At 51.0% G+C, this 24,218-nt stretch overlaps 1 protein-coding gene across 3 annotated transcripts in view; it reads right to left on the bottom strand.

Moving 5' to 3' along the window:
- Positions 1 to 24,218, bottom strand: part of B3GNTL1 (UDP-GlcNAc:betaGal beta-1,3-N-acetylglucosaminyltransferase like 1) — a 117,628-nt gene that overhangs the window by 39,149 nt on the left and 54,261 nt on the right. For all 3 annotated transcript variants that reach the window (XM_060081512.1, XM_060081513.1, XM_060081514.1), the window contains one exon: positions 14,693 to 14,788. In XM_060081512.1, the coding sequence (XP_059937495.1) occupies positions 14,693 to 14,788 (96 nt within the window). The remainder of the gene's footprint in view (positions 1 to 14,692; positions 14,789 to 24,218) is intronic.

Raw genomic sequence — 24,218 nt, 5'->3', positions numbered from 1 at the left:
GGACCTCCCCAACCACGGGATCGAGGTGGGCAGTCCCACGGCCCCCATCTGCCCTCTCCGACGGTCCACACCCACCCTTTGCTCACCTCCCACCGTCCTCAGAACAAGAAGTGCCCAGGCTGGGGCCACCCCTGCCCGCAGCACCTCACCCCACGTCCGGGTTTCATCCCTTCGGGGCAGCCGTGGCCCCTCCTCCCAACGTTTAGGAGCAGTTGGGCTGCGTGGTTACAAACAGGCCACATTCCGCTGCCCTCTCTGCAGTCCTGGTGGTCCTGCCCCGGGGCCTCCCGTCTGTCGTCCTCCAACCACACTACACGTTTTTGGGAGAAGAGGAGGGAGAGGGTGATGGGCTGCGTCAGGACCCCTCCTCTGGGACCCCTCCTCTGGGACTTGTTGTTGCATAAGGATCTTCTTGGCTCTGTGCTTTGATCTCCAAACTCCCTCTTCAACCTCCCTTTGCGGGAGGGGAGGAGGGTGGGGGAAGGAGGAAGGTTTTTTCTGAATGTGCAACAAAGCCTCCCTTGGAGCCAGCTTCGCAGGGCAGTCCCCCCATCCCCCCGCCCCGCCCTGCAGTGACACGGAGATTTCCTTCACACCCAGTTTACACAGAATCATTTCAGATTATACATAATTGCTGAGAGCAGAACACCGATAATTTTTGGGAGCTGCTCCTTCCCAGACATTTGTTAAAGCTTCATACTTTCTCGGTCTTATTGACTCCCCACCTCACCCCACCTCCCACCCCAATCCTATTTGAACAAGACAGAACAGTTTCCAAAGCATTTCGTAATGTTTTTCTCACTCTAAAAAGAACAAAGAGAGGGGCCTCCGTCCCCACCCGCCACTCCCAGGGCACCTCTCGGCCTTCAGGCCTCTTACTGAGCGTCGTTGGGGCCGCAAACCCCGAGGGGCTGCACTTGCCGTTCCTCACTCTCACCTCTTTCCCACGAACTGGCGTCTCCTCCAATAAACATCTCACCCTGGGGGCTTCTCTGGTGGCGCAGTGGTTGGGAGTCCGCCTGCCGATGCAGGGGACGTGGGTTCGTGCCCTGGTCCGGGAAGATCCCACATGCCGTGGAGCGGCTGGGCCCGTGAGCCATGGCTGCTGAACCTGTGCGTCCGGAGCCTGTGCTCCGCAACGGGAGAGGCCACAACAGTGAGAGGCCCACATAGCGCAAAAAAAAAAAAAAAAAAAAAAAAAAAAAACATCTCACCCTGAATGATCCTTAACCACACTTCTGGGGACATTTTGGCTCCAATCACAGCTCCAACAGAAAGGGCCCCAGACGTCCTCACCCTGGCCTGGCTGTGCCCTTGGTCCTGCTGAAGGTCACCTGACTCAGAGCCCCAGCACCCTGTGCGGAGACTCAGACCCATTCGTGCTCCAGCACGGGCAGCAGGAGTCCTCTCCAGCTCTCTGCTTCCTCTCTTCCTTCTCCAATCAAGACTCAGAGAAATCAAATGCAATTCTTAAGCAAGAACTTTTTATCATGAACTCCCCAGGACTGGAGGTTTTTAAAAAATCAATTAAATGTAGAATTAAACAAGAAAAGCCATATTAAAAAAACCTTCCCTAAAATGAGAGAACGTCCAGAAGACACATTCATGATTGTTTTCTTTAAAATATTTACCCTAAATCATTAAACATTTTTTCTTTTAAAGAAATACATATTTGATTCAAGTAGTATAAAATATAATGAACGATCCCCCAGAAGTTAGTTATTGAAAAAAAGAAATACATGGGGTTTTGCACATCAGGGATAGGAGAAGGGACGTGAACACTCCGGACCCCACACACTTGGACTTGAATACACATTTTCCCAAAGAAGATATACAAATGGCCAATAAGCACACAAAAAGATGCTCAACATCACTAATCATTAGGGAAATGCCAATCAAAACCATGAGATACCACCTCACACCTGTGAGAATGGCTACTATCAAAAATAAACAAACAAAAACAAAAGCAAAACCAGAAAACAGTAAGTATTGATAAGATGTAGAGAAATTAGAATCCTCTTACATTGCTGGTAGAAATGTAAAACGGTGAAGCTGCCATTCCTCAAAACGTTAAACATAAAATGATCCTGCAATTCCATTCCTGGGTATATACCCCAAAGAATCAGAGACAGGGACTCAAACAGACAATGTAGGGCAATATTCACAGCAACATTAGCCACAATAGCCAAAAGGTGGAAATAACCCAGTGGCCATCAAAATGTGAACGGACAAACAAAATGTGGTATAAACAGTACATACACACGATGGAATATTATTCAGCCATGAAGAGGAGTGAAATTGTGACACACACCAGGCACTGCCATAACCCTGCATTATCTGAAAGGATAACGGGAACAAAAGAATAAAAACGGAACAAAAAAGAGCAAAGAAAGTATACGTTTTGTGGTCACTTCTTTTGGTCCCGTCAGAACAATGCAATTATTTTCAAAATCCAAAGAGAAGTTGGCTCATCAGGATGGTTTCTTTCAAGCTTTCCTTTGTTCCTGCTTCCAACAGTCACCCATGACTTAAGACACCAGCAGCCTCCTGCCACCTGTGGCTGAGGGGCTGCATCCTACCTTTGCCTTAATACTCACATGAACGCCCAGACACACCTGAGAATACAGGACGCTGGCTTCCACTGGATTGGGGCCGCCAGATGAACTACAGCAAACGAACTATGATGAGAATGTCCCCGTTTGCTTCAAGGGTCCCTGCCTGCGTGATTCTCTAGACCAGACTACATCTGACTCCAATGAGCAGTTTACGTTCATTCTTTTTTTTTTTTTTAATTTTTATTTATTTTTTTGGCTGCGTTGGGTCTTGCTGTGCACAGGCTTTCTCTAGTTGCAGCGAGTGGGGGCTACTCTTTGTTGCAGTGTGTGGGCTTCTCATTGCAGTGGCTTCTCTTGTTGCGGAGCCCAGGCTCTAGGTGCATGGGCTTCAGTAGTTGCAGCACATGGGCTCAGTAGTTGCAGCACGTGGGCTCAGTAGTTGTGGCACATGGGCTTAGTTGCTCCACAGCATGTGGGATCTTCCTGGACCAGGGATTGAACCCGTTTCCCCTGCATTGGCAGGAGGATTCTTAACCACTGCACCACCAGGGAAGTCCCTATGCTCATACTTTACCTCCAGTAAATTGCACATGGGAAATGGCAACTCAACACACAGCTGACACCTAAGACAGCTTCCTTCTTAACGAGGAGGCCGGGATAAGAATGAATCACAGATTCATGGGACCGGGAGTTTCGCCGACACATTCTAGCAGGTACCACGGTGGGCCTGGCCCCCTCTAGCACCTCTGTACGCCCCGGTGGGGGCTGGCTTGCTCCAGGTTATCCCCTTTAATCAGTTAAATGACTCAGACATGAGCTGTGATCTTTCTTTTCCCCAGGACTGTCCTTTCCACGACTGAAGTTCAATTGTATCAGCTACAGTTACTGTAGCATCAGAACCAGAGGCCAGATGGCATTATCTGCTTCCTGCTCTCCTCACGTGGGCTGGGCCGGCCACATGAACAATTTAAGCTAAAGCACATGAAGAAAGAGAAACACGTCTGCTGAGTAAACTCTTGTGTTTCTTTAAACGGTGTGTGTGTGGCAAGTTGAGGGGTGGGAGGAGCTTATACACTTTTTAAATTTCAAAGAAAAGGGTTTTCTTAGGAAATATTTCCATCTACCTCTGCCATACAACTTGCATGCAAGTCACAGATTACTGCACAGGTGTTCAGTGATTCCAAATGCCAGTGACCAGACAGCAGGCCTCCAGGAGAGACCCTGTGTGGGGCTGGGACTGTGTCTGACCCTCCCTCCCTCTGGTCCTCAAGGTGAGGCCCCGAGGACCTGTTGGACACGCACACCCTGGCCCACCCGAGCTGCTGACCCCGGCCATGATCTGGGTGAGAGGCTCTGAGGGTGAGAAGAAACAGAACAAAACCCTGATCTAATCTGCTGCATCTTCTTTCTTGTGAAAGAGAGAGAGAGAGAGCCACGCAAAAACGGCACATGTCTAAGACGTTCAAGATGAATGTAAGAGATAAATGCCAAGGTGGTGAAAATAAGCAAATGGGAAGAGCAAACTCCTTCAGGCCCAGCAATGCCCTTGGCCGCCAGCCCTCAATCTCCCTGCAAGGAAAACGGTGTGGATAATACCATCTCCCTGAGAGCTTTCTGGGAAAGACAGAATGATCCCATAGTGACCGCAGACCACTTCCTGGCCCAGAGGACACACCTACTAAGGACATTACCGTCTGGTGCTGGCGAATGAGCCATACCACTGCCTCGCTTGGAGTCGGCAAACGTTTTCTGTGAAGGTCCAGATGCCAACATGTTAGGATCTGTGTCACAGGTACTCAGCTCTGCTACTGCAATGCAAAAGCAGTGCCAGACAACACGACATTAACAAACGGGCATGGCTGTGTGCCAATAAAACTTTATTTACAAAAACAGGCAGCAGAAGAGATTTGGCCCTCCAGCCAGTCTGCCATCCCCTGGTTTAAGTGGTAAGCAGTGGAGCACTGACTTTAAACAAAAATTGCTTCTTTGAATACTTAAACCTGGAATAGGCTAGTATCTCCCCTTCACCTCTCCTCCAACTGTAAGGTCTGTGATTAAATGCAGTACAGAGAGTTGCGGAAACAGTCCCCCAGAACTCAGAATTCCTGGCACCTAAATAAATAGATCCAAGGGGTGTAAAATGCTTTCACTGCTTTTTTCTATATTATCATATGTTTAGGTAAGTTACGGGTCATTTAGTCTTACTCAGATGACAGCACAGGGAGGGTGTGCAGGCCCCAGCAGAGGGCGCTCAGGCCGCAAGGAGGGAAGCTGCCTGCGGCCACGGGGGTGGGAAGAACTGGCCCACGGACAGCAGCGTCAAACCTTGCAGCTGACCACACAGCACCTGGGAACACAAACGCACCTCGCCAGCAAACTGTTCTGGGAGCTCCTTTTCCCCAGAAACACCCGGCGAGGCTGCGCAACTGGCAGGGTGCGGAGCTGCGTCCTGGGCTGCCTCTGGCAGGTTGAAGGCACAGGGAGCAGGTCCCACCTCCCACCCCAACCCTCTGTCCCTCCAAGGAAGGGCCGCAGCTGGCTCCGCCCCGCTGGTGTCCCAGCTCCCCCACCCCCCGTCTGGTCCTGGGACCAGCCCAGCCCAGCTGGCTGGACCCTCTCTGCCCTCCTCACCCACAAGGAGGGGCCCGGCCCTCCCACCACTCTCTGTCCAGGAGTCCCAGCAAGTGGCCTTTGTTTCCAGCATATGGGAAGTCATTTAGTTGGTTTTCAGTGATATGTTTTACAAATACTGTCTTCACCTCACTAGCACTTTGTATTTCTATGGGAATTGCATCCCTCTCTCTGGACCATAAAGCATGTCTTCAGGAAAGAGCTCTTTTTACTCGAGGAGGGGTGAGTATGTAAAAGAAGAGTTTTTCTAAAATGGTCAGAAGCTGTTATGTGAACAGATCAGGCCAGTACCCTCTGCAGCACAGGACCTATTTCGGATGACAGGTCCTATCTGCAACGTCAGGACACATCCCAGTGATTTGTCTCGGACCGTTTTTCTCGGACCGTCTGTGATGACGTTCACGCAGAATGCAGACACCTGATGTCCCCGAACTCCTGTGGCACCTGAAGTGAGGGCGGCAGCTGAACATCAGGGCCGAACAGCATCTCTGCTCTGATATCCAATTATGAGTTAGACATCTGTTCCCAGACACTGCAGATTTACAACCAACCTGACAGAGGATCAAACCTCTTCACAGTGGAGCCAAACAGCCCCCCGAGATGCACGAAGGCCACCTGTCTGTGGTGAGGCAGTGGCTGTGGCCCCGGTTCCCAGAGGACCGAGGTGAGCTCCTCTGGCTCGTGTTTGGGTGAGAAAAGGCAAGTTCTGAAGGGGCAGGCGGACCCTGGTTGGTGGGCAAGGTGACACAATGCTTCAGGTCACGAGGCCACCACTGGTGTCCTACTGTGAACACAGCTCATGGGGTTGGGTGGGGGGCGGTTCCAGCTGAAGAGAAACAGAATGGCCCATTAGTTCATTAGGACAGATAAGGAACACACACAGGTGAGCGGGAGGTGTGCACACAGGTGAGGGGAGGTGTGCACACAGGTGAGAGTACAGGTGGGCTGAGGAGACCTCCCCCGGATCACCAAGCTTGCAGGTGCTAATGACTCCTTTTCATGGATTTTTGTCTCCTCTCACTCTTGAGGTGTCACTCCCTCTTCTGGTTCTGATATGTCACCAAGTGAATAATCAGATAATCTAGTTTCTTAAAACTTTGTTGAAAAGAAGGGGCTCTCAGGCAAGGCTCAGGGGCCATGCTGCTGTTCTGGGACCTGGGAGTTTGCTTTTGGGCTCTCCCTTTATTTTGCCACCAACAGAAAGTGCACTTTGCAAAAATAAATTCTATGTAGCTCATACAAGTTAAAAATCTTCCAGTGTGCCTTGGGGAGTATACAGCACAAACTGAAACATTCCATAAGCTACTGGCCATACTTTGTCCTGAACAGAGTCCACCTTGGTTCTCAAGAAAGGCGTGTGAAAACATATGGATTCGGATGGATACTTTTCAATGCTTTTGGTGCTTTAAAAACACAAAAGTAAGGATAATGGACTTAAAATGGGCTCCGTTTTTTATTTAGAAAGGAGAAGCCCTTGAGTTAAAGAAAGAAAATGAAGCATTTAATGAAATTTATAGACCTCATTAGCTATATCTTACCAGGAAGTGATATGAATTCTTCTTAGAGAAAAAGAGCAAAGTTTATATGACTCATTTCCAGATTCCTGTGGTTTATTATCCTCATTTCTAAATTCTAATTTGTTGCAAGACTATCTTTAGACAGATAACAAATTTTCCAAGATTCTGACATTTTAACACCCACATAGCAACAAAAAGAAACTTTGATATGAAATCCAAAACCTATGGCTTCTGGATTTAATAAAGATACAGACATCAATACAAAGTTTCTTTACTCAGTAGTACTTTTTGGAGAAAGTTGGTAAGTAACCACTTTTTCAACTAAAAGTTGCTAGTGTACCATGGCTCTATAACGCAGATACTCCTTTTAAATGAGAAAGTGAAGAAAAACAGTACAGGTTAATCCACTTAAAAATATGTACTTTTGGGGCTTCCCTGGTGGCACAGTGGTTGAGAGTCCGCCTGCCGATGCAGGGGACACAGGTCCATGCCCCGGTCCGGGAGGATCCAACATGCCACAGAGCGGCTGGGCCCGTGAGCCATGGCTGCTGAGGCTGCGCGTCCGGAGCCTGTGCTCCGCAACGGGAGAGGCCACAGCAGTGAAAGGCCTGCTTACCGCAAAAAAAAAAAAAAAAAAAAGTGCTTTAAAAATTTTATGCATGTTAACTGATTAGAATTAGATAAAAACCACTGAGCTGTGAAGGACAAATTTTTAAGAGAAAGACACACGGAGCTGAATGAATATGTGAAATGTAATTGTCTGATAGACCCAGGTGGGTTCTAACTGCCTGGCTGTAGAGACTCCACTTGGATGACAGGAAAGGTCTTTCAAAGCAGCTACGACAGAATAGACACAAGAGTGGGGTCAGGGGCACGTGGGAGGCCCGGTCCCACGGGCAGGAAAGAACCCGTGATTCCACATCATGGCCTGCCTTCTCAATCGGCCGAAGTTACCTTCACTTAGTTTTGCTAAATATCTTCAAATGCATGGGTCACACAGATGGTTAGCCCTGGAGTCTGGTTGTAGCTGCTGAACCCTTGCGTTTTATCAACAATGAAACTGAGCGCTGGCTGGAGGGGAGACAGAGGCCAGGGCCTCTGGGGCAGCAACCTGAGGGGGGCTGGGAGGGGGGCGCCCACTCCAGCAGGGACCCGGGGAGCAGGACACCAGTGCTTTCTCACCAGGGCCGCTGTTGACCTGCAGTGTGGCCTGAGCCCTGGACCTCACGAGAGCCTCCTGGGCTAGCTGGCCCCTGCTCCCCCATGGCTCCGACTGCACAGGGTGAGCCTCTGCCCTGTTGCCCCCAGGGGTGGGTGGGGGACACCTGCGCCCCTGCCCTGGCTCTCAGCCACTCAAGAGCAGCCTATCAAACTCTCCTGCTTCTCCTGGGTCCTCGTCAACAGAGAAGGAGCGTGTGGCTCCCACGCAGATCACCAAGGTCGGCACTTCCGGCAGCCCGCTCTGGGGAGGCCGTGGGCGGGTTGGGAAGCAGGGAGGTGGTGCGGCTGACCAAGACTGATGTCCCAGAGTGGGGCTGCGGGGGTGACTGCCTCAGGGTATAAGCAGAGGAACGAGGCTGCAGCTGCCCTGAGGGCCCTGGGGTCTCACGTGAGTGAGGAACATCGCGCAGCCTCCGGACCCAGCACGCACAGTGGGGACCTTCACGGGCTCGAGCAGCAGAACCTGAAGTGGGGGGTCTTGGATACACTGTCCAGGAAGGGACGAGGGGCTGGGCTGCGCACGAGACCGCGCAGCGAGGGGGTCATCCAAGGGCACGCACTGCGGCAAAGGGGGAGGCGTAGTCTCTGCATTTTTGGAGCCCTGAAACGTTTCGACTTTTAAAAAAGTTATCCTTTGGGGCTTCTCTGGTGGCGCAGTGGTTGAGAGTCCGCCTGCCGATGCAGGGGACACGGGTTCGTGCCCCGGTCTGGGAAGATCCCACATGCCGCGGAGCGGCTGGGCCCGTGAGCCATGGCCGCTGAGCCTGCGCGTCCGGAGCCTGTGCTCCGCAACGGGAGAGGCCACAACAGTGAGAGGCCCGCGTACCGCAAAAAAAAAAAAAAAAAGTTATCCTTTTCCTATTTTTTAAAGAAAATGTATGTGGAATGGCAAGTACAGAGGAGATGGTCAGGGGCTGCTCGTTAGGGGAGGGGTGAGCAGGGTCACGGGGGGCTTGGTCCCCTCCGTGAACAACCAGAACATCAAACACACACACGAGTGTCCTTCAGCCGGGCTGGACATGACCCTCTCGGTACCCAGGGCGAGCCCAGTGGCCTCGGGAGACGGAGACGAGGGGATGAAGCACGCAGTCGGAATGTCGCAGGTACTGGATTAGAATGAAAACATGAGCGTGTGGTATTTCCCGCTGCTGCACGTCTCTGTCTTCTCATTGTGAGAGGTTATCTGCCCAGAACTTCCTCTGTCTCAGCTGATGTGAGCTTCTATTTCTCTGCTCTTCTCCGTGCCTTTCTGCTCCTCTGCTGTTGTGGCTTCATTCAAGCACTAGGAGCTGGTTGAGTGTGGTCGCCCCTGTCACATCCCAGTGTACACAAAGGCCTCTCCACTGTTTTCCTTGCTCCCTAATTGAGTGTTTCTATAACTTAAGAAAAAGGAGGCCTGTGCTCCTTGTGTGTAAAGCACTTGTTCTATCTCCCCACTCCTTCCTGGGCTGCTTCTGGCCTCCCTCCCAGGTTGGAGACCTGCTTCCTAGATCTCACATCTTCCTCCTCTTCAATTTGCTTCTTAATTTTATGGAATGTCTTCTAGTAAACTTCTGAGAAAGCTTTTGTAAGAGACAAATATTTTGAATCCCTATATGAAAAAGTCCTTGTTATATTTTCACACGATTGACAATTTCGTTAGGCATAGAATTCAACATTCAAAACCATTTCTGTGAGAATTCTGAAACTTGTGTCCCAGTGTCTTACAGATTCCATTGCAATTGTTGAGAAATCCAAGACCACATTTGTTCCTGCTGTTCTTCTCTCTGAACTGTCCAAGGGCTTTAAATCCTGGGCAGGGTCTTCTCTCGCACCCTGGGCAAGATACCCAAGGGCCCTTTTCATCTGGCAGCCCACATCTTTGGTTCTAGCAAATTTTTCCAAATTACTCTTAGCTAATTTACTCTCCTCCACCTAAAAGGAAATCTCACTATGCTGGACTGTGTTGTGTCAAATCAGCAAGAGCTGGGCACCAGTTTCTTAGGGGCCCCTTCTCAGTGTGAATGCAGGTTAGAGCTAGACCCGAGCGGAACCTGCCTCAGGTTGGGCAACAGAATGAAGGAGGACCACTGTCCCAGAAAGTCATGGTGGTCAGGGAGGGGTGACGGGGGTGACACAGGCAAGGTCCCCGCCCAGAGGCCACCATCCGTGAAATGTGGGTGGATCTTCATGTTCTATGGGGACAGAAGCTCTTGTTCTCAAGACGCTTCTGGAACCCCACTCTACGCACCTGTTCACCTGTATTCTTCATCATATCCACGACAGTAAACTGTAAACATAAGTGAATGTTTCTCTGAGTTCTGTGAATGGCTCAAGCAAATTAATTGACAGAGGAGGGGGTCGTGGAAACCCTGATTTATAGCCAGTCAGGTGGAAGCACAGGTGACGACCCGGACTTGTGATTGGGCTGAAGTGAGGCAGTCTTGTAGGACTGAGCCCTTAATCTGTGGGATCTGACGCTGTCTCCAGGCAGGTGGAGTCAGAATTGAGTTTTTTAGGACACCCAGTCAGTGTCTGCTCAGAACTGAAGAACTGCTCAGTATTTGAAAAGGCAAAGGAACTAGAATAGCAAAAATAATTTTGAAAAAGAAGAATGAAGTTGGAGGAACCACACTGATTTCAAACTTCCTCCACAGCTACAGTGACCAGAAGAGTGTAGCCATGGAGTGACACACAGATCAGTGCAACAGAATGGCCCAGAAACACACCCACACGAGCACGGCTGACTGATTTTTGACAAAGGCCAAAAGCAATAAAGGAAGGTAGTATTCTCAACAAAAATGGTGTGGAAACACTTGGACATTTGTAAGCAAAAGAAAAAAAGAAAGAAAAAAAAAGAGCCTTGATCCAAACCTCGCTCCTTATGCAAAAACCTACTTAAAATGAATCATAGGTCTAAATGTAAAACATAAAACTATAAAACTTTAGGAGAAAATCTTTGTGACCTATAGTTACATAAAGCATCCTTAGACATTGATACCCAAAGCACAATCTATTTAAAAAATAGATGAGTTGGACATCACCAAAATTAAAAACTTTGGCTCTGTGAAAGACTCTTGCTAAGTAGATGAAAGAAAAGCCATAGATAAGGAGAAAAGATTTGCAAACACACCTAACAAGGGACTTCTGTCCAAAAGGAAACTCAAACTCAATAGCAAGAAAACAAGCAATCCAATAAGAAAATGGGCAAAAGATCAGAACAGACTCTTAGTGGATGGTGAATAAGCACATAAAAAACTGCCGTTAGGGGGCTTCCCTGGTGGCGCAGTGGTTGGGAGTCCGCCTGCCGATGCAGGGAACATGGGTTCGTGCCCCGGTCCAGGAAGATCCCACATGCTGCGGAGCGGCTGGGCCCGTGAGCCATGGACACTAAGCCTGCACGGCCGGAGCCTGTGCTCCGCAACGGGAGAGGCCACAACAGTGAGAGGGCCGCGTACTGCAGGAAAAAAAAAAAAATTCAGGCACGTGTTAAACATGCACATTTCTAGAGCCACTAAATCAGAAACTCTACAGGCGTAGAAGAGGGATCTGCATTGTTTTCAAGTTTTTGAGCTATTTTATGATCAAACAAGTTTGGGGAGTGCTGGTTTAGGTAAAGAGTCTGTACTTACAGAGGTAAACTTTAATTATCTAGAAATTTTGCTTGTCTAGAGTCCTTGGATACTGGATAAAGTGAGAGTTTGTGCATTAGTGCTGGCAGGTGGGTTGTAAATTTTTCCCATTTACGTTCATGCCAAGCTGTTCAGACGCTGCGGGCAGATGAAAGCTGGGTGACACCCTCCCTGTGGAACGCACGGGGCCACGAAGGAGAGGCTGTACAGCAAGGGGGGCTGTTCTCTTCACTGCAGCCCTGTCCACATACCACTGTGTCCTGTGGGCCCAGGGGCAGGGGACACAGACCAAGGGGGACCACCAGGGGCTGTGGAGGAGCCAAAGAGGGTGTCCAAATGCTATGGACCAAACTGTGTCCCCCAAAGCCCACTGCAGCCCTAACCCCCCATGTGACTGCATTTGGAGATGAAGCCTTTAAAGAGGTAATTCAGGTTAAATGAGGTCATAAGGGTGGAGCCATGATCCACGAGTCACCGGGAGTGAGTGAGCTCACAGAGGAAAGGCCCTGTGAGGACTCGGGGTGGAGACGACCATCTACTTGCCCAAGAGAGAGGCCTCAGGAGGAACCACCTGCTGGCACCTTGATCTCGAACTTCCAGCCCCCAGACTGCGAGAAATAGCTGTCTGTTGCATTTGTTATGGCAGCCCAAGCAGGCTAAGACACCAAGGAAGCACGGATCCTGGAGAGAGGTGCAAGGGCAGCTGGGAGCAGGCGTGGAGGACAAGGACCAGGTGGGGCTGGGCTGAAGGGGGCGCCTCACCCACTCCTGCTGTCTTCCTTCCGCTGTGAACCTGAGCACGTACTCCAGGCAGCCAGGGCTGGGCTCATTGGCCTCGGTAAGGACCCAGCTAACCAGGCAGGCTGCCAGGGCCCCCAACCCCTCCTTGGAGCTGCCGGGACCCCCCAGGGGCAGCCTCTGAGGCGGAGGTGGGGTCTGGCCTTGCCTCCCCTTGCCCCCCATCCCCATCCAAGAGATGCAGGTCCCTTGGGAACAGCCCCTCGCTTAAGGTGTAAAGTGGGCCCTGCCTAAAACAGGTGCATTTTCAGGCTGGCACAGGCTCCAGGCCATTTGTCCAGACAACTTTCCACCTCTTGGTTTACTTGGAATTAGCAGAGTGTTAATTTTATAGTACTCTGATTCAACTTTGCGCATGGTGGGTATCTAATCAGACATTCAAGTAGACACACAAATATCAAACCGAATTACGCTGCGCTCCACCTCACAGATGTGACTCAGTTTAGACTATGAACAAAGACCCCACAGAGTGCTGGTGATTTCTGTGACTGTAACAGTTGAGAAATGGCTTAAATAAGAGATATCTTCTTTCACTTTGAGAAACTTTATACTTTAATTTCCCCTAACTTGCTAAAGAAAAACACTGTTTAGGAAGACCCTACCTTAATTATTTCTATGATGCTTAACAGTAAACAGTTAAGTCTGCCCTCGGCTCAGAACTCGTATTTCTGGCTGAGAATGTGCTGCATGTAAATTATTCCTTCAGTGTTCAGTCACACAGTTTCTGCGTGACTCACGTTCTCCCAGAAAATCCAGCACATGGCAGAAGCCAGCTCAGCAGTTTCTCTCACGCAGCCACCTCTACACTTACTCACAGACCCTCTAAGACCCTGCCAGCTCCGAGGAGGCCACGTGGGCCACATACACCGGCACTTCTCCTTTCCTCACGGCTCCCCAGCGCCCTCACTGCCCGCACTCGTTACTAGTGCACCTATTATTATTACCTGTTATTAGTGCACCACCTGTAGCTATTAGGCCATTACTGGAATATTCATCTCAAAATGGGAAAAGTAAATCCAAATGCAAAAGTGCTTTTTTTGTGTGTGGACCAGCCTGAACGGCATAGAACTTAAAAGCTGGTGAAGTCATTTTGATAACAGAAGCAACTGGCAAACCCAACACTGAAGAGGAAAGGGTAAATAATCTTGGATTATCCAAAGAAGCATGTGAAACGGCCCCACAAGAGGAAACTCTCAGGGTTTCTTCTGCGTCTCTTTGAGTTCAGCGAACAGAACACCTGATGCCATAATCACAAGCAGCTCTTATTTCAGAAGCTGATTATCATTATAAATCATTCCATTATACCAAGATTTCAGTTTACAAAAGAGTTTAGAAAAAAGCACTTCCTTATACGGCAGGATCACAGGGAATCGCAACGTGGGACAGACCCCAGCACCTCACGGAGGGGAGAATGTTTCCAGGCCTTCTAGAGCTACTTCTTGGTTGGGCTTTGGGGGCTGCTCCCCACTCCTCCCCCTCTGACTGGGGCCCCCACCCTGAGGAGCACATTTCTCCGGTCTTGGGTGGGGTAGCAGGCGGGGTGAGTCCTGGGAGCAGCTCGTCCAGCAGGAGGAAGAGTCTGGAGCATCTGCCATCGGCGGGGCACCAGGGCTGGGCCCATCCCCAAGAGCCGGGGCTGTTTTAAGTCTCTCTTTTGGGGTGATTTGCTATGGAGCATTAAGTGGCTGCCGGCATGCTGAGGCAGTGGCTTGTTTTCAAAGGTGGATGAACAGAGAATCTTTGGTTCTTGTCCTCACTCAACACCTCATCAACACACGGTCGTGGACCCACCCGAAGTCCCATGGATTTCAGGACCCCACAGCTGAGACCGAGAACCTCTTCCTGGCCTCCTCCTCCAGGCCGTGGCCCCGCTCGTGGTGGCTTCTAGTCTGATTTCAGCCCACGCCCTCTTCTAGCTCCGAGGGCTCCCGATGTCTGCTGACCAGCTCCACCCAGATGGTGCAACTCAGCTCATTTCCCCAGACCCGGCCCCCCTCCAGCTGCCCTGCTCGGGGATGGCCCCACCCCACCAGACACTTAGGCCTTTCCTGGACGCCTCACCCCTGCAGCAGCTCGGCGCTGCCCGAGCCCCGGCCTCCTGCCCTCTGAATCCGTCCACCTCAGCCTACGCGGCTGGCCTGTGGGTGCCCTGCTCCCAGGTCTCCAGCCGGGCCCTCCACACCTGCCCTCTGGCTCCGGCTCCTCCCCAGGCCGGGCTCCTCTGAAACGCTGTCTCCCTTCTCCAGGGAGCGCCTACCTGGACTGTGCCTCGCACCCAGGAGGCAGGCAGACACAGGTGCTAAGAGCATGAAAAGTACCTTTTGGGGAGGCTTGGGCCAACTGCAGACGGCAGGCGTACCTGGGTGAGCAGCTGGTCGGGCGCCAGCTGGTTGATCCACCGTGTGTATCGTTCGGTGGAGTTGGGGGGCTCCCTCCTCACTTGGCAACCGATAATCTGTGAAACAATAACAAACAGGACTTAAAATAAATCCACTGCAGCCACTGGAACAGCCCCGTTTCTCAATAACTTTCTCCTTCCAGCCTCTAAATAAACAAGAGTCGCAGCCCTAAGAGCTCACTTCCCCAGCCGTCTAGGCTGCCACAGCGGCCCCGCGCCCCACGACGCCACCAGACGGGCACACCCCATCCCAGGAAGAATGTGCGCTAGCTGCCCTCTAAATCCTCTTCCGTACCCTGCATCACCACCACCTTCCGCCCTTGGCCCTGGAACCCGGCCCTGCCTCCTCCTGGCCATGGACACGATCCCCTCTCTGCATACCCAGCTCTGCACGCTGACCCCCAGCAGCCCTGTCCTGCTGTCTGACAGTGCCCCAGCACCTAGGGAAGCCCCCGTGCACGTTCTGCTGGGGTATCTGCTTGCAGCGCGTTTACACATCTCTAAGACTGCTCAGAGGTAACAAGGTCCGGCTCTTTGGTCGGTGAGGCAGGTTTGGAGAGAGGCTGGCTCCTGCCGCAGATATCAGAGGTCCTGATGCTCAGACACCAGCAGCCCCAGGGCTCAGAGGCAGGGAACGGGCTGGTTTCTGAGGGAGGGACCCCTCGCAGCAGCAGGAGGGGGACTTTCTCCTCCTTTCTGGCTGGGGGAGGGCAGCCGGGGTGCCCGTGGCAGCAGAGAGCCTGCCCCTTGGTGAGGGTCCTGTAAGGCTCTCAAAGGCTGGCTGGCCTCGGGGAAACGACACTAACCTCCAATCCCCTGGCTGTGCCTTCTCCACCTCCCTGACCGCCGAGGAACACGGTGAGGAAGGTCAGAGTGGTCGGCAAACCTACATCACTGCCCAAGTCATCTTACTGAGAAACTATCAGAAGTCACCCCACGATATATGAGTTTCTTAAATCTTGCTCTAATATACACAGCACGTACACATGATGATTAATTTATATTAATGCAGTTATGCTACTGAAGAGTTTTGAGAAGGTTTTTGCTTGCTTTGCTTGAATTTTGTTGTGTGGTTGTTTTTTGTTTGTTTTGTTTTTAGTGATTCAGTTATACATATATCCATTCTTTTTTAGATTCTTTTCCCATATAGGTTATTACAGAATATTGAGTAGAGTTCCCAGTGCTATACAGTAGGTCCTTGTTTGTTGTCTTTTTTTTGTTTTTGGGTTTTTTTTTTTTTTTTTTTTTTTTTGCTGTACGCGGGCCTCTCACTGTTGTGGCCTCTCCCGTTGCAGAGCACAGGCTCCGGATGCGCAGGCTCAGCGGCCACGGCTCACGGGCCCAGCCGCTCCGCGGCATGTGGGATCTTCCCGGACCGGGGCACGAATCTGTGTCCCCTGCATCGGCAGGCAGACTCTCAACCACTGCGCCACCAGGGAAGCCCTCGTGGTGCCTTTATAGCTGAGCCTCCCCCCAACCCCCCGACCCAGCTCACAGCCGTGAACCTGCTACTGCAGTGCTGTAATTCTGTCTTTTCAAGAACATTGCATAAATGCAGTCACACTGTGTGTTGCCTTTCAAGATTGGCTTTTTTCACTCGGTGATTCCCTGGAGATTTGTTCCTTTTTTGGCTGAAAAATACTCCACAGCTTAACCCTCTACAGGACACCTAGGCTATTTCCAGTTTGAAGCTATTACTATTAATCTGCTGCAAACACTCACACAGGGGTTTTTGTGTGAATGTTAAGTCTTTGTTTCTCTGGGATAAACACCCAGGAGCGTGACTGTGGGTCGTATGGTAGTTTCATGTTTAATTTTTAAAGAAACTGCTGTTTTCCCAAGCAGCGGCACCACTTCCATCCCCACGGCAGCATGTGTGACCAGTTTCCCTGCATCCTTGCCATGTGTTTTATTCTGGCTTTTCCGAAAGGTGTGTGTGGTACCTTGTTGTGGTTGTAACATTCACCCCCGATGGCTCAAAAGGCTGAATCTCCTTCCAGGGGCTAATTTCTCATCTGCCTGACCTTCCAGGGAAGCATCTTTCATGTCTTTCATCCATTTCCTGATTGGGATAAAACACACTTGGCCATAGGTCTGTATTCTTTTTACATACGGCTGAATTCTATGTGTGAACTTTTCATATATTTCTCTTAAAAACACATACAAAATTCAGCTGTAAATTAGAACAGCCCTTGAATGATCGATCACCTTGCCCAGTTGCGAGGTACCACACCTGATCTGACCGAAGCGTATTTTTTTAAAACTGTCTATTCCATCTGTTTTCTGGCCTTGTTGACACTGTCTTGCATTCGATTGCTGAACAGGAAAGATTTTGAGTCAAAAAACAAAAATGTGGATCAAAGCTGTGAGGTAGAAATCCTGTTTCAAAAGTATTCCCAAACATGAAGATGAAGAGGCTTAACTTCTATACAAACACCCAGGCCCTGGCCCCGTGACTGCTGCGTCATGAACAGCTGCTGGGGACGGCAGACCAGCAGAGTGCAGCCCAGTCCAGCCAGCGCCGAAAGCCACACTTCCAGCCAGACCGTGAGGGGCGGCAGACGTGGTCTTTCTAGGACATGAGCTGACTTGTGCTGTTTCCATGGTGAGTGCCTGAGCCCCCTCCCCAAACCTCCTCCTCCATTCTCTGCCTCTGATGAAGGCTGAACCACACTGGGTGGGGTCTCACGTGGAGAAGGAGGATTAGGTGAACACGAAATGAAGCTGGAGCTTTGGGGGCTGGCTGTTCTTTGAGGCTTTAAACACTGTGAGTGCTGGTCTACAAAGAACAAAAGTGAGGATATTTTGTTTGCCTTAACATTTTTTTTTTTTTTCTTTTTGCAGTATGCGGGCCTCTCACTGTTGTGGCCTCTCCCGTTGCGGAGCACAGGCTCCGGATGCGCAGGCTCAGCGGCCATGGCTCACGGGCCCAGCCGCTCCGCGGCATATGGGATCCTCCCAGACCGGGGCACGAACCCGTATCCCCTGCATCGGCAGGCGGACTCTCAACCACTGCGCCACCAGGGAGGCCCTGCCTTAACATTTTTTAAAAGAATGCTGGTCTGGACCACAGGGCAGACAAAGGCAAACCATAAAAAGAGGCACCTGCAGTGGGATGCCGAGCTCCTCTCCTGTGCTGTCTGCCCTGCCCTCATGCCAGACCACTGTGGACCCCAGGCCAGCACGGTACCTTGTACACAGTCGCTGCTCAATAGACAAAGGCTGAATGAACCAAAAGAGTGGGAGACTGAAAAAATTCTTGAAGAAATAATGGTCAAAATTTTTCCAAATTTGATGTAGACTATACAACCACAGATCCCAGAACTTCAACAAAGCCCCAGCAGAGCCAATCTTTAAAAAAAAAACAACTCATCCTTGTACATAATAATCAAATTGCTGAAAACCAGTATTAAGCAGAAGATCTTAAAAGGAGTCAGAGAAAAACACCTATTACACACAGAGAACAGGATATAAGGATGACAGCAGACTTCTCCGCAGAAGCAAAGGAAACTAGACAAGGGAGAGACGTCTTTAAAGAAAGAATGACTTCAACCTAGAATTCATTAGCCAAGTACTATAATTTTCAAAAATTAAAGCAAAAGAAATACTTTTTCAGAAAAACAAAAGCCAAAATTATTCATCACAAGAAGACGTAAATTACAAAAAACGATGAAGGAAGCTCTCTGGGGAGAAGGAAACAACCTGATCTATACCAAGGAATGGCAAGTGGCAATGACGGTAAACAGATGTGTAAAAGCAGAAGACATTTTCCCATGTGCAGCTTCTTTATAAGATAATTGACTTTGGTAAAAATGTGACTTTTGGTCACATAAACTGTGTGACAGGATGTGATTTTGTAATCTTCTTATGCTCCATGTGAGATGGTGCTATTTAAATGCCATTTATTTATTAACAAAAGTGCCATTTATTTAAAGTAGCGTGTGAGGGGTAAGATGCACATTGCAGACCCTAGGCCAACCACTGAAAAATATTGAAACTAAGAGGGATAGCTGATAAAGCAATAGTGCAGATAAAATGGAATCATAAACCAAAACAAAACCAAAAGGTAGGAAAGAGGAAACCAGGAGGAAAGAGGCTCCAGGCAAAACACAAGCCGGGAGATGAAAACCAATTACATGCAATGCAGAAGGAACAAAGTAATGAAAAGCAAAAGTCAGGGCTTCCCTGGTGGCGCAGTGGTTGAGAGTCTGCCTGCCGATGCGGGGGACACGGGTTCGTGCCCCGGTCCGGGGGGATCCTGCATGCCGCGGAGCGGCTGGGCCCGTGAGCCATGGCCGCTGAGCCTGCGCGTCCAGAGCCTGCGCTCCGCGACGGGAGAGGTCACAGCAGTGAGAGGCCCGCGTACCGCAAAAAAAAAAAAAAAAAAAAAAAAAGCAAAAGTCAATAAAATAGGAAAGACAACAGAGAAAACCAGCGGGGCAGGGAAGGGACAAGAGTGTGGCCGTGTTAGGAGGTGTGCCATTCCGGGGTGTCTTGGCTTGGACGTTGCTGGGATCAGCATCCATTCGCAAGATCTTATTCAGAAACTGAATTTTTTAAACTTCACTAACCTCAGTTCTTAATGGGAATGAGAACTGTTACCGCACACCCACACAGCAAACTCAAGTAGGGAAGTTATAAAATGAACCCGGGACCCGGCAACACAAATTCTGAGAGGAAGGCAGCCCACCCTCCCCACCCACCATCCTCATGGTGTTGCTAGAGGGTTCCTCTAAGCAGGGCTTTCAGAACCATGGTCTGAAGATGAAAAAAAAAAGGGGGGTGGGGAAGAGAAATGTAAGGCTATAATTTTATCAATTAGCTATACTTATAAATTAGTTCCTAATTTATATTTATGCATAAAGATTACTAAAATATAAAATATAAATTAAAATTAGATTTCATTAAGAACTCCTAATTGTCTTATGGACCCAATCCTTAAAATACTTAAAGTGGATACATTTAGGAATGGAAGCAATGTTTTAATATTTTAAGTTAGATTAACTATTTTCCTTATTTCATACTCCCAAATGCTTCTTGTCATCAAAAATCTTTTCTAAAAAATAACTTTACTTATCGATCAACTTCTACTTACCTGGACAACAACTGCCACTAGGAAACAGGGCCATTCAAACACCTGCTAGTTCCTGAGAGGCTCACCTGTGCTTACTCGTCTGGAACGGTACATGTCAGATGTGGCTGGGGTGTGTGGAGGCCACGCTCCACAAAACCTAAATGCACAGACGTGTGTTTTTCACGTGTGGCGGTCACATCAACGTGGGGCAGATGTGGAGGAACACAAGCTCTGTCGCTGTGATTTTTAACCTGAGAGACTCCTCCAGACGGTAGGACATGAGCTGCCCTCATCGGCTCATAGCTCCTGGGCATCCTGCTCCAGCCCGTTACTCTGGACCAGGTCCGTCTTCAGCAGGGCCCCTGCAGCCTCCCCGCAGCTCCCCCCGTCACCCTCTCCTCCTCCTGCCTCACACCCACCTTCCAAATACCAAGCACTCCCAGAGACCCATGCCTGGCCGGCAGCACGTCCCACCCCCCAGGCTCTGTCAGGGCCAACCGTGGACGCAGAGCCCCCCCCGCCCTGCCACCTGCAAACCCACCCCTGGGCACCACGGGCCTGGGGCCTCCCCAGCCGATCTCTTGCGCTGTGAGGCAGAGTTGGACCACAGGGCCCAGCACCAGGTTCCGTCCTGAGTGACTGAGCAAGGCCCCCATCTGCGCCCCACTTCTCCCGGCCTCCGCTGGGCACACGGACGGTGCTCGCTCCAAGGTGCGGTGAGGACGGAGCTGGAAGTGGCGCAGCGTCCGCCGGGCTTTCGATCCCGACAGCAGACCCACCCGCCTCCAACCTCGTGCCAATGTGAGCCCCTCACCGGCCCCTCAAACAGCTGTGCCCTCTCTGCAGCGCCTGTGCCACTCCCAGGGCACACGCTCAGCCTGACCAATTCAGTGCCACTCAGTGGACAGAGGCCGCAGCAGCTGCACTCATAGGGCAGGAAGAGGCTGCGCTGAGCGGAGATGAGGTGATGGCCCTGGCGCCACCTGAAGGCAGAAACGGGTCCACAGCTCCTGCTTCCCGCCTTGCATTCCCACCAGGCATGGTGGGCACGAGCCTGTCGCCGACTCTGAGCCAGGCCAGGTCACTGAGGACCCCTCCCGAGCCCCCTGGAGACTCACATCGGGGACGTAGGGAAGTCCTGCCATCGGCCTGTCCTGAGGCCACAGGGAAGGACCACCCACGTGTGCTGGCAAAGCTCTGGGGTGCCCTGTATCTCCGCAAGGTGCTCCCCGCCTCCTTCCCACCGTCATCCTCCACACCTCCACACTCCTGAGAATGCAGAGCTTCTCACCTCCGCCCGTGCGCAGGTGAACCCCCAGGGAGGGGCCCAGACCAAACACAGCGGCTTCCCTGACCCCACCCAACTCCTGTCCCAGGGCGGATCCTTGCTCCAAAATGCTAATAAGTGGGTGGAGAAATTCTACACCGGTGACGCCTGACATGTAACATCTCAGAAGTTCTGCAGAGAATATGCAGCAGCACAATTTATGGAAGCTGCCACCCTCATAATTAAATGGCTTTCTTGTAAATGGCCTTCAAGAAGTAATGACCAAGGACAAACATATACTTAGCATTCATTTCATTCTTTCCAAACAATGTGATATAATCAACAAAACCACCAACCAGCAACAGCACATCAAGATTTTTGTAGGTCATGACTTTTAAAAAAACCGGCACTACAGTAACAACCCTTCTAAAGCTGATTTTGTTCTGGTGCAACAGGACTGTTCTGAACCCCTGGTCTCGCTGCAAACCTGGGATGCCGGAGCGGGCACAGGTGCTCCAGCGCTGGGAACAGAACAGCAAGTGCACTTAATACAAGGTTAGCAAGAAAAGCTGTAACCTAGAACTTTATACAGGCACAAGCCAATGTGTTTTAATTAAGATTAACTGACACTGTCTACATTTTTTCCAAATTCCTTATATATCCTTAGATTTCGAGGTCTTTGAACTTACACGTGGAGAACAACCAAAAGTAACTTCACATGTGAACCAATCACACACAAAAAAGGGGGCGGGGGTGGACAATGTATCTGAAAGTATCTCACTCTCTACAATGTATACACTGGTTACAAAATTCTTCAGACAAGATTCTTTTTTCAATGTAGAATATATTCTAAGTGCTTGGAAACTGTGAAAATCACCCCTGACCATTTCCAGATCTGGGCCAGTTCTCAGACTCAGACCCACCAGCTGAAGGAGAGGCCCACCCATGAGGATGGACCTGTGACGGCAGGGGAGATGCACCAAAGACGCAGGATCTAAGGCCGGGAGGGGACACTGATCATGTGAGGCAGCTGGACACAAGGGCCCAGCTGACACCAGACCCATCACGCCCATTGGAGTAAGGGTCCACAGGTCAGGTAATAAACTGGGCTCATGGGCACACAGGTCCCACCAGTGACCACTTCCAGGTTCCTGAACGTGTAACCAAGCACAGGCTTAGCACCCAGCCGAGCCTCACATGGGTTCCCTGGGCTGTGATTAGGGGCTAGTGTAAGAGAAGGGCCAGGTGGAGGCCATCCCAGCCTCAAGTGTAAATTGAACACAATATCACATCCTGGGGAGAAAGCAGAGACTGGGCCACCTTGGAGGCTTGAAGGAAGGGGGTGCTGGTCCCCACCAGCAGAAGCAGACGTCACCCCCACAGAAGCAGACGTCCCGCTCACACGCGGCATCGGCGTGTCAGCACTTGGGACCCTTTCTGCTGTTTTCACATTGCTCAGTGGTCTGCACGCTGGACGTTTTCATCATGCTGGCCACCGTGTTGAGGACACCCTGTGGCACCTGATGAGCAAGACTTTTGGGTCCAGAGGTCTGGGCACCGCAACACTACCTCTGAGGTGAGGGACCATGAAGAGAGAGGCACAGGACTTGGCAGGTCTCCTTGGGCAACTTGGGGTCCTGTTCACCCTTGACCATAGTTAAGAGTGGGGCCCGAAGAAGCACGGGCCTGCCATCGGGCCCTGAGGCTGCAGAGTCCTGGAGGAAGCTGGTGGCAGTCGACGACGTGGAGACCTGCAGCCCCAGCGGGGCCGTCACAGCACAGACCCCAGGACCCTGTGACATGGAGCTGTGGGCCATTCAAGGTGGCGTGGCCAGGGCACCACGTGGCCACACTGCCCACCAGGAGCTGGGTACTGTCAGACCACCAAGGCATGAGCTTGAGTGGCCTCACGGCCATGGAGACCACTCCACGGGTCACCCACCCATGGCTCTGACCTCTCCCTCAGCTGCACCCAGGGCCTCACGGGGCTGGTCCCCAGGACCCAGTGACAGAGCAGGTTCACAGGCAGGCTGGCGTGGTGCACTGGCACAACCCCAAAAGGGACTGATACTGCAGCCCAGCCCCATTCAGGGCAAGGACACACACAATTCCCCAGGCCCTGGTCAGTGAGCAGGGGAGTCTGCTGGGAGGAGCAGACCTGTGAGACGCTGTGGGTGGACCTGGGGGCACTGGGGGCGGGTGCTGGGGTAGGCAGTGCTGGCTTGTTGGGCCAGAGAAGAGGCTGTGGGCCCCTCCCCGAAGGCTGGTCTAGTTACTACCACTCCTGACCTTCTGGTCAAAGAACGGACTCTGGGCCCTAGGGGACCGGCCCAAGGATTCCAGCAGTCCTGGTGAGTCAGGTGACACCAGCCCCCTGCCATCAGACCCAGGGCGTGCATTGGCCCCCATGATGCTACCTTGGCGAAGGGCCACTTCTCAATAAAGAGGCGGCTGGGCACTTCTGAACCTCCCTCACATCTAGCCTTCTGGAAGCTCCAGCCTGACGAGCAGTGGAGTGGCCTCTCAAGAAGTAGCCGAAGGCCATTTTTATCTTCTTACAGGCATATTTCAAGGACATGTTAACATTAACAATGTTTAAATTTAAGCAATATAAGGGCAATTACAATTCTGAGAATAAGAATCCTCAGCATCAAACTTAAGGCTGTAAAACATCACCTATTCCATGAAAAGACAACAAGAGCCCTCAGGCAGAGTGCGTAGGTTTGTTTACATGACAGCCAAGTCCCGAGTCACTGTCAGGTGCGCAGGGGCTGGGCAGCTGCAGACAGAGCATGAGGGGCTACGTTTCCTAGAAGCAGAAAATCAGTGGGCTAATAAATTCAGAGCTCCAAAATAAGGGGCTATTGGAAGAGAAAGAATTCATCTTGGGTGAACAAACATTCTTCAAACTCCTTGAGAAACTGTATCTGAAGGAAGTGTACATTTGAGCCTTTGTCTTAACCCAGTACACGTTTCACAGGGTCCACTCTCTGAGCCCTGTGCCGTGGACAGGCTCTTTCCTTCGTGAAGGCCCAGTGGCCAGGCAGTCGGACTCCAAACACAGCACCCAGGAGCCCATGAGAAATGCAGAGTCTCAGGTCCCACCAACACCTGGGATCAGATCCCAGGGGCTCGTGTGCACATGG

Source organism: Mesoplodon densirostris, chromosome 18 (genome assembly GCF_025265405.1).
Source record: "Mesoplodon densirostris isolate mMesDen1 chromosome 18, mMesDen1 primary haplotype, whole genome shotgun sequence".
NCBI lineage: Eukaryota > Metazoa > Chordata > Mammalia > Artiodactyla > Ziphiidae > Mesoplodon > Mesoplodon densirostris.
The sequence above is the reverse complement of the archived record's forward strand: the minus strand, read 5'-3'. Positions and strand labels throughout refer to the sequence as shown.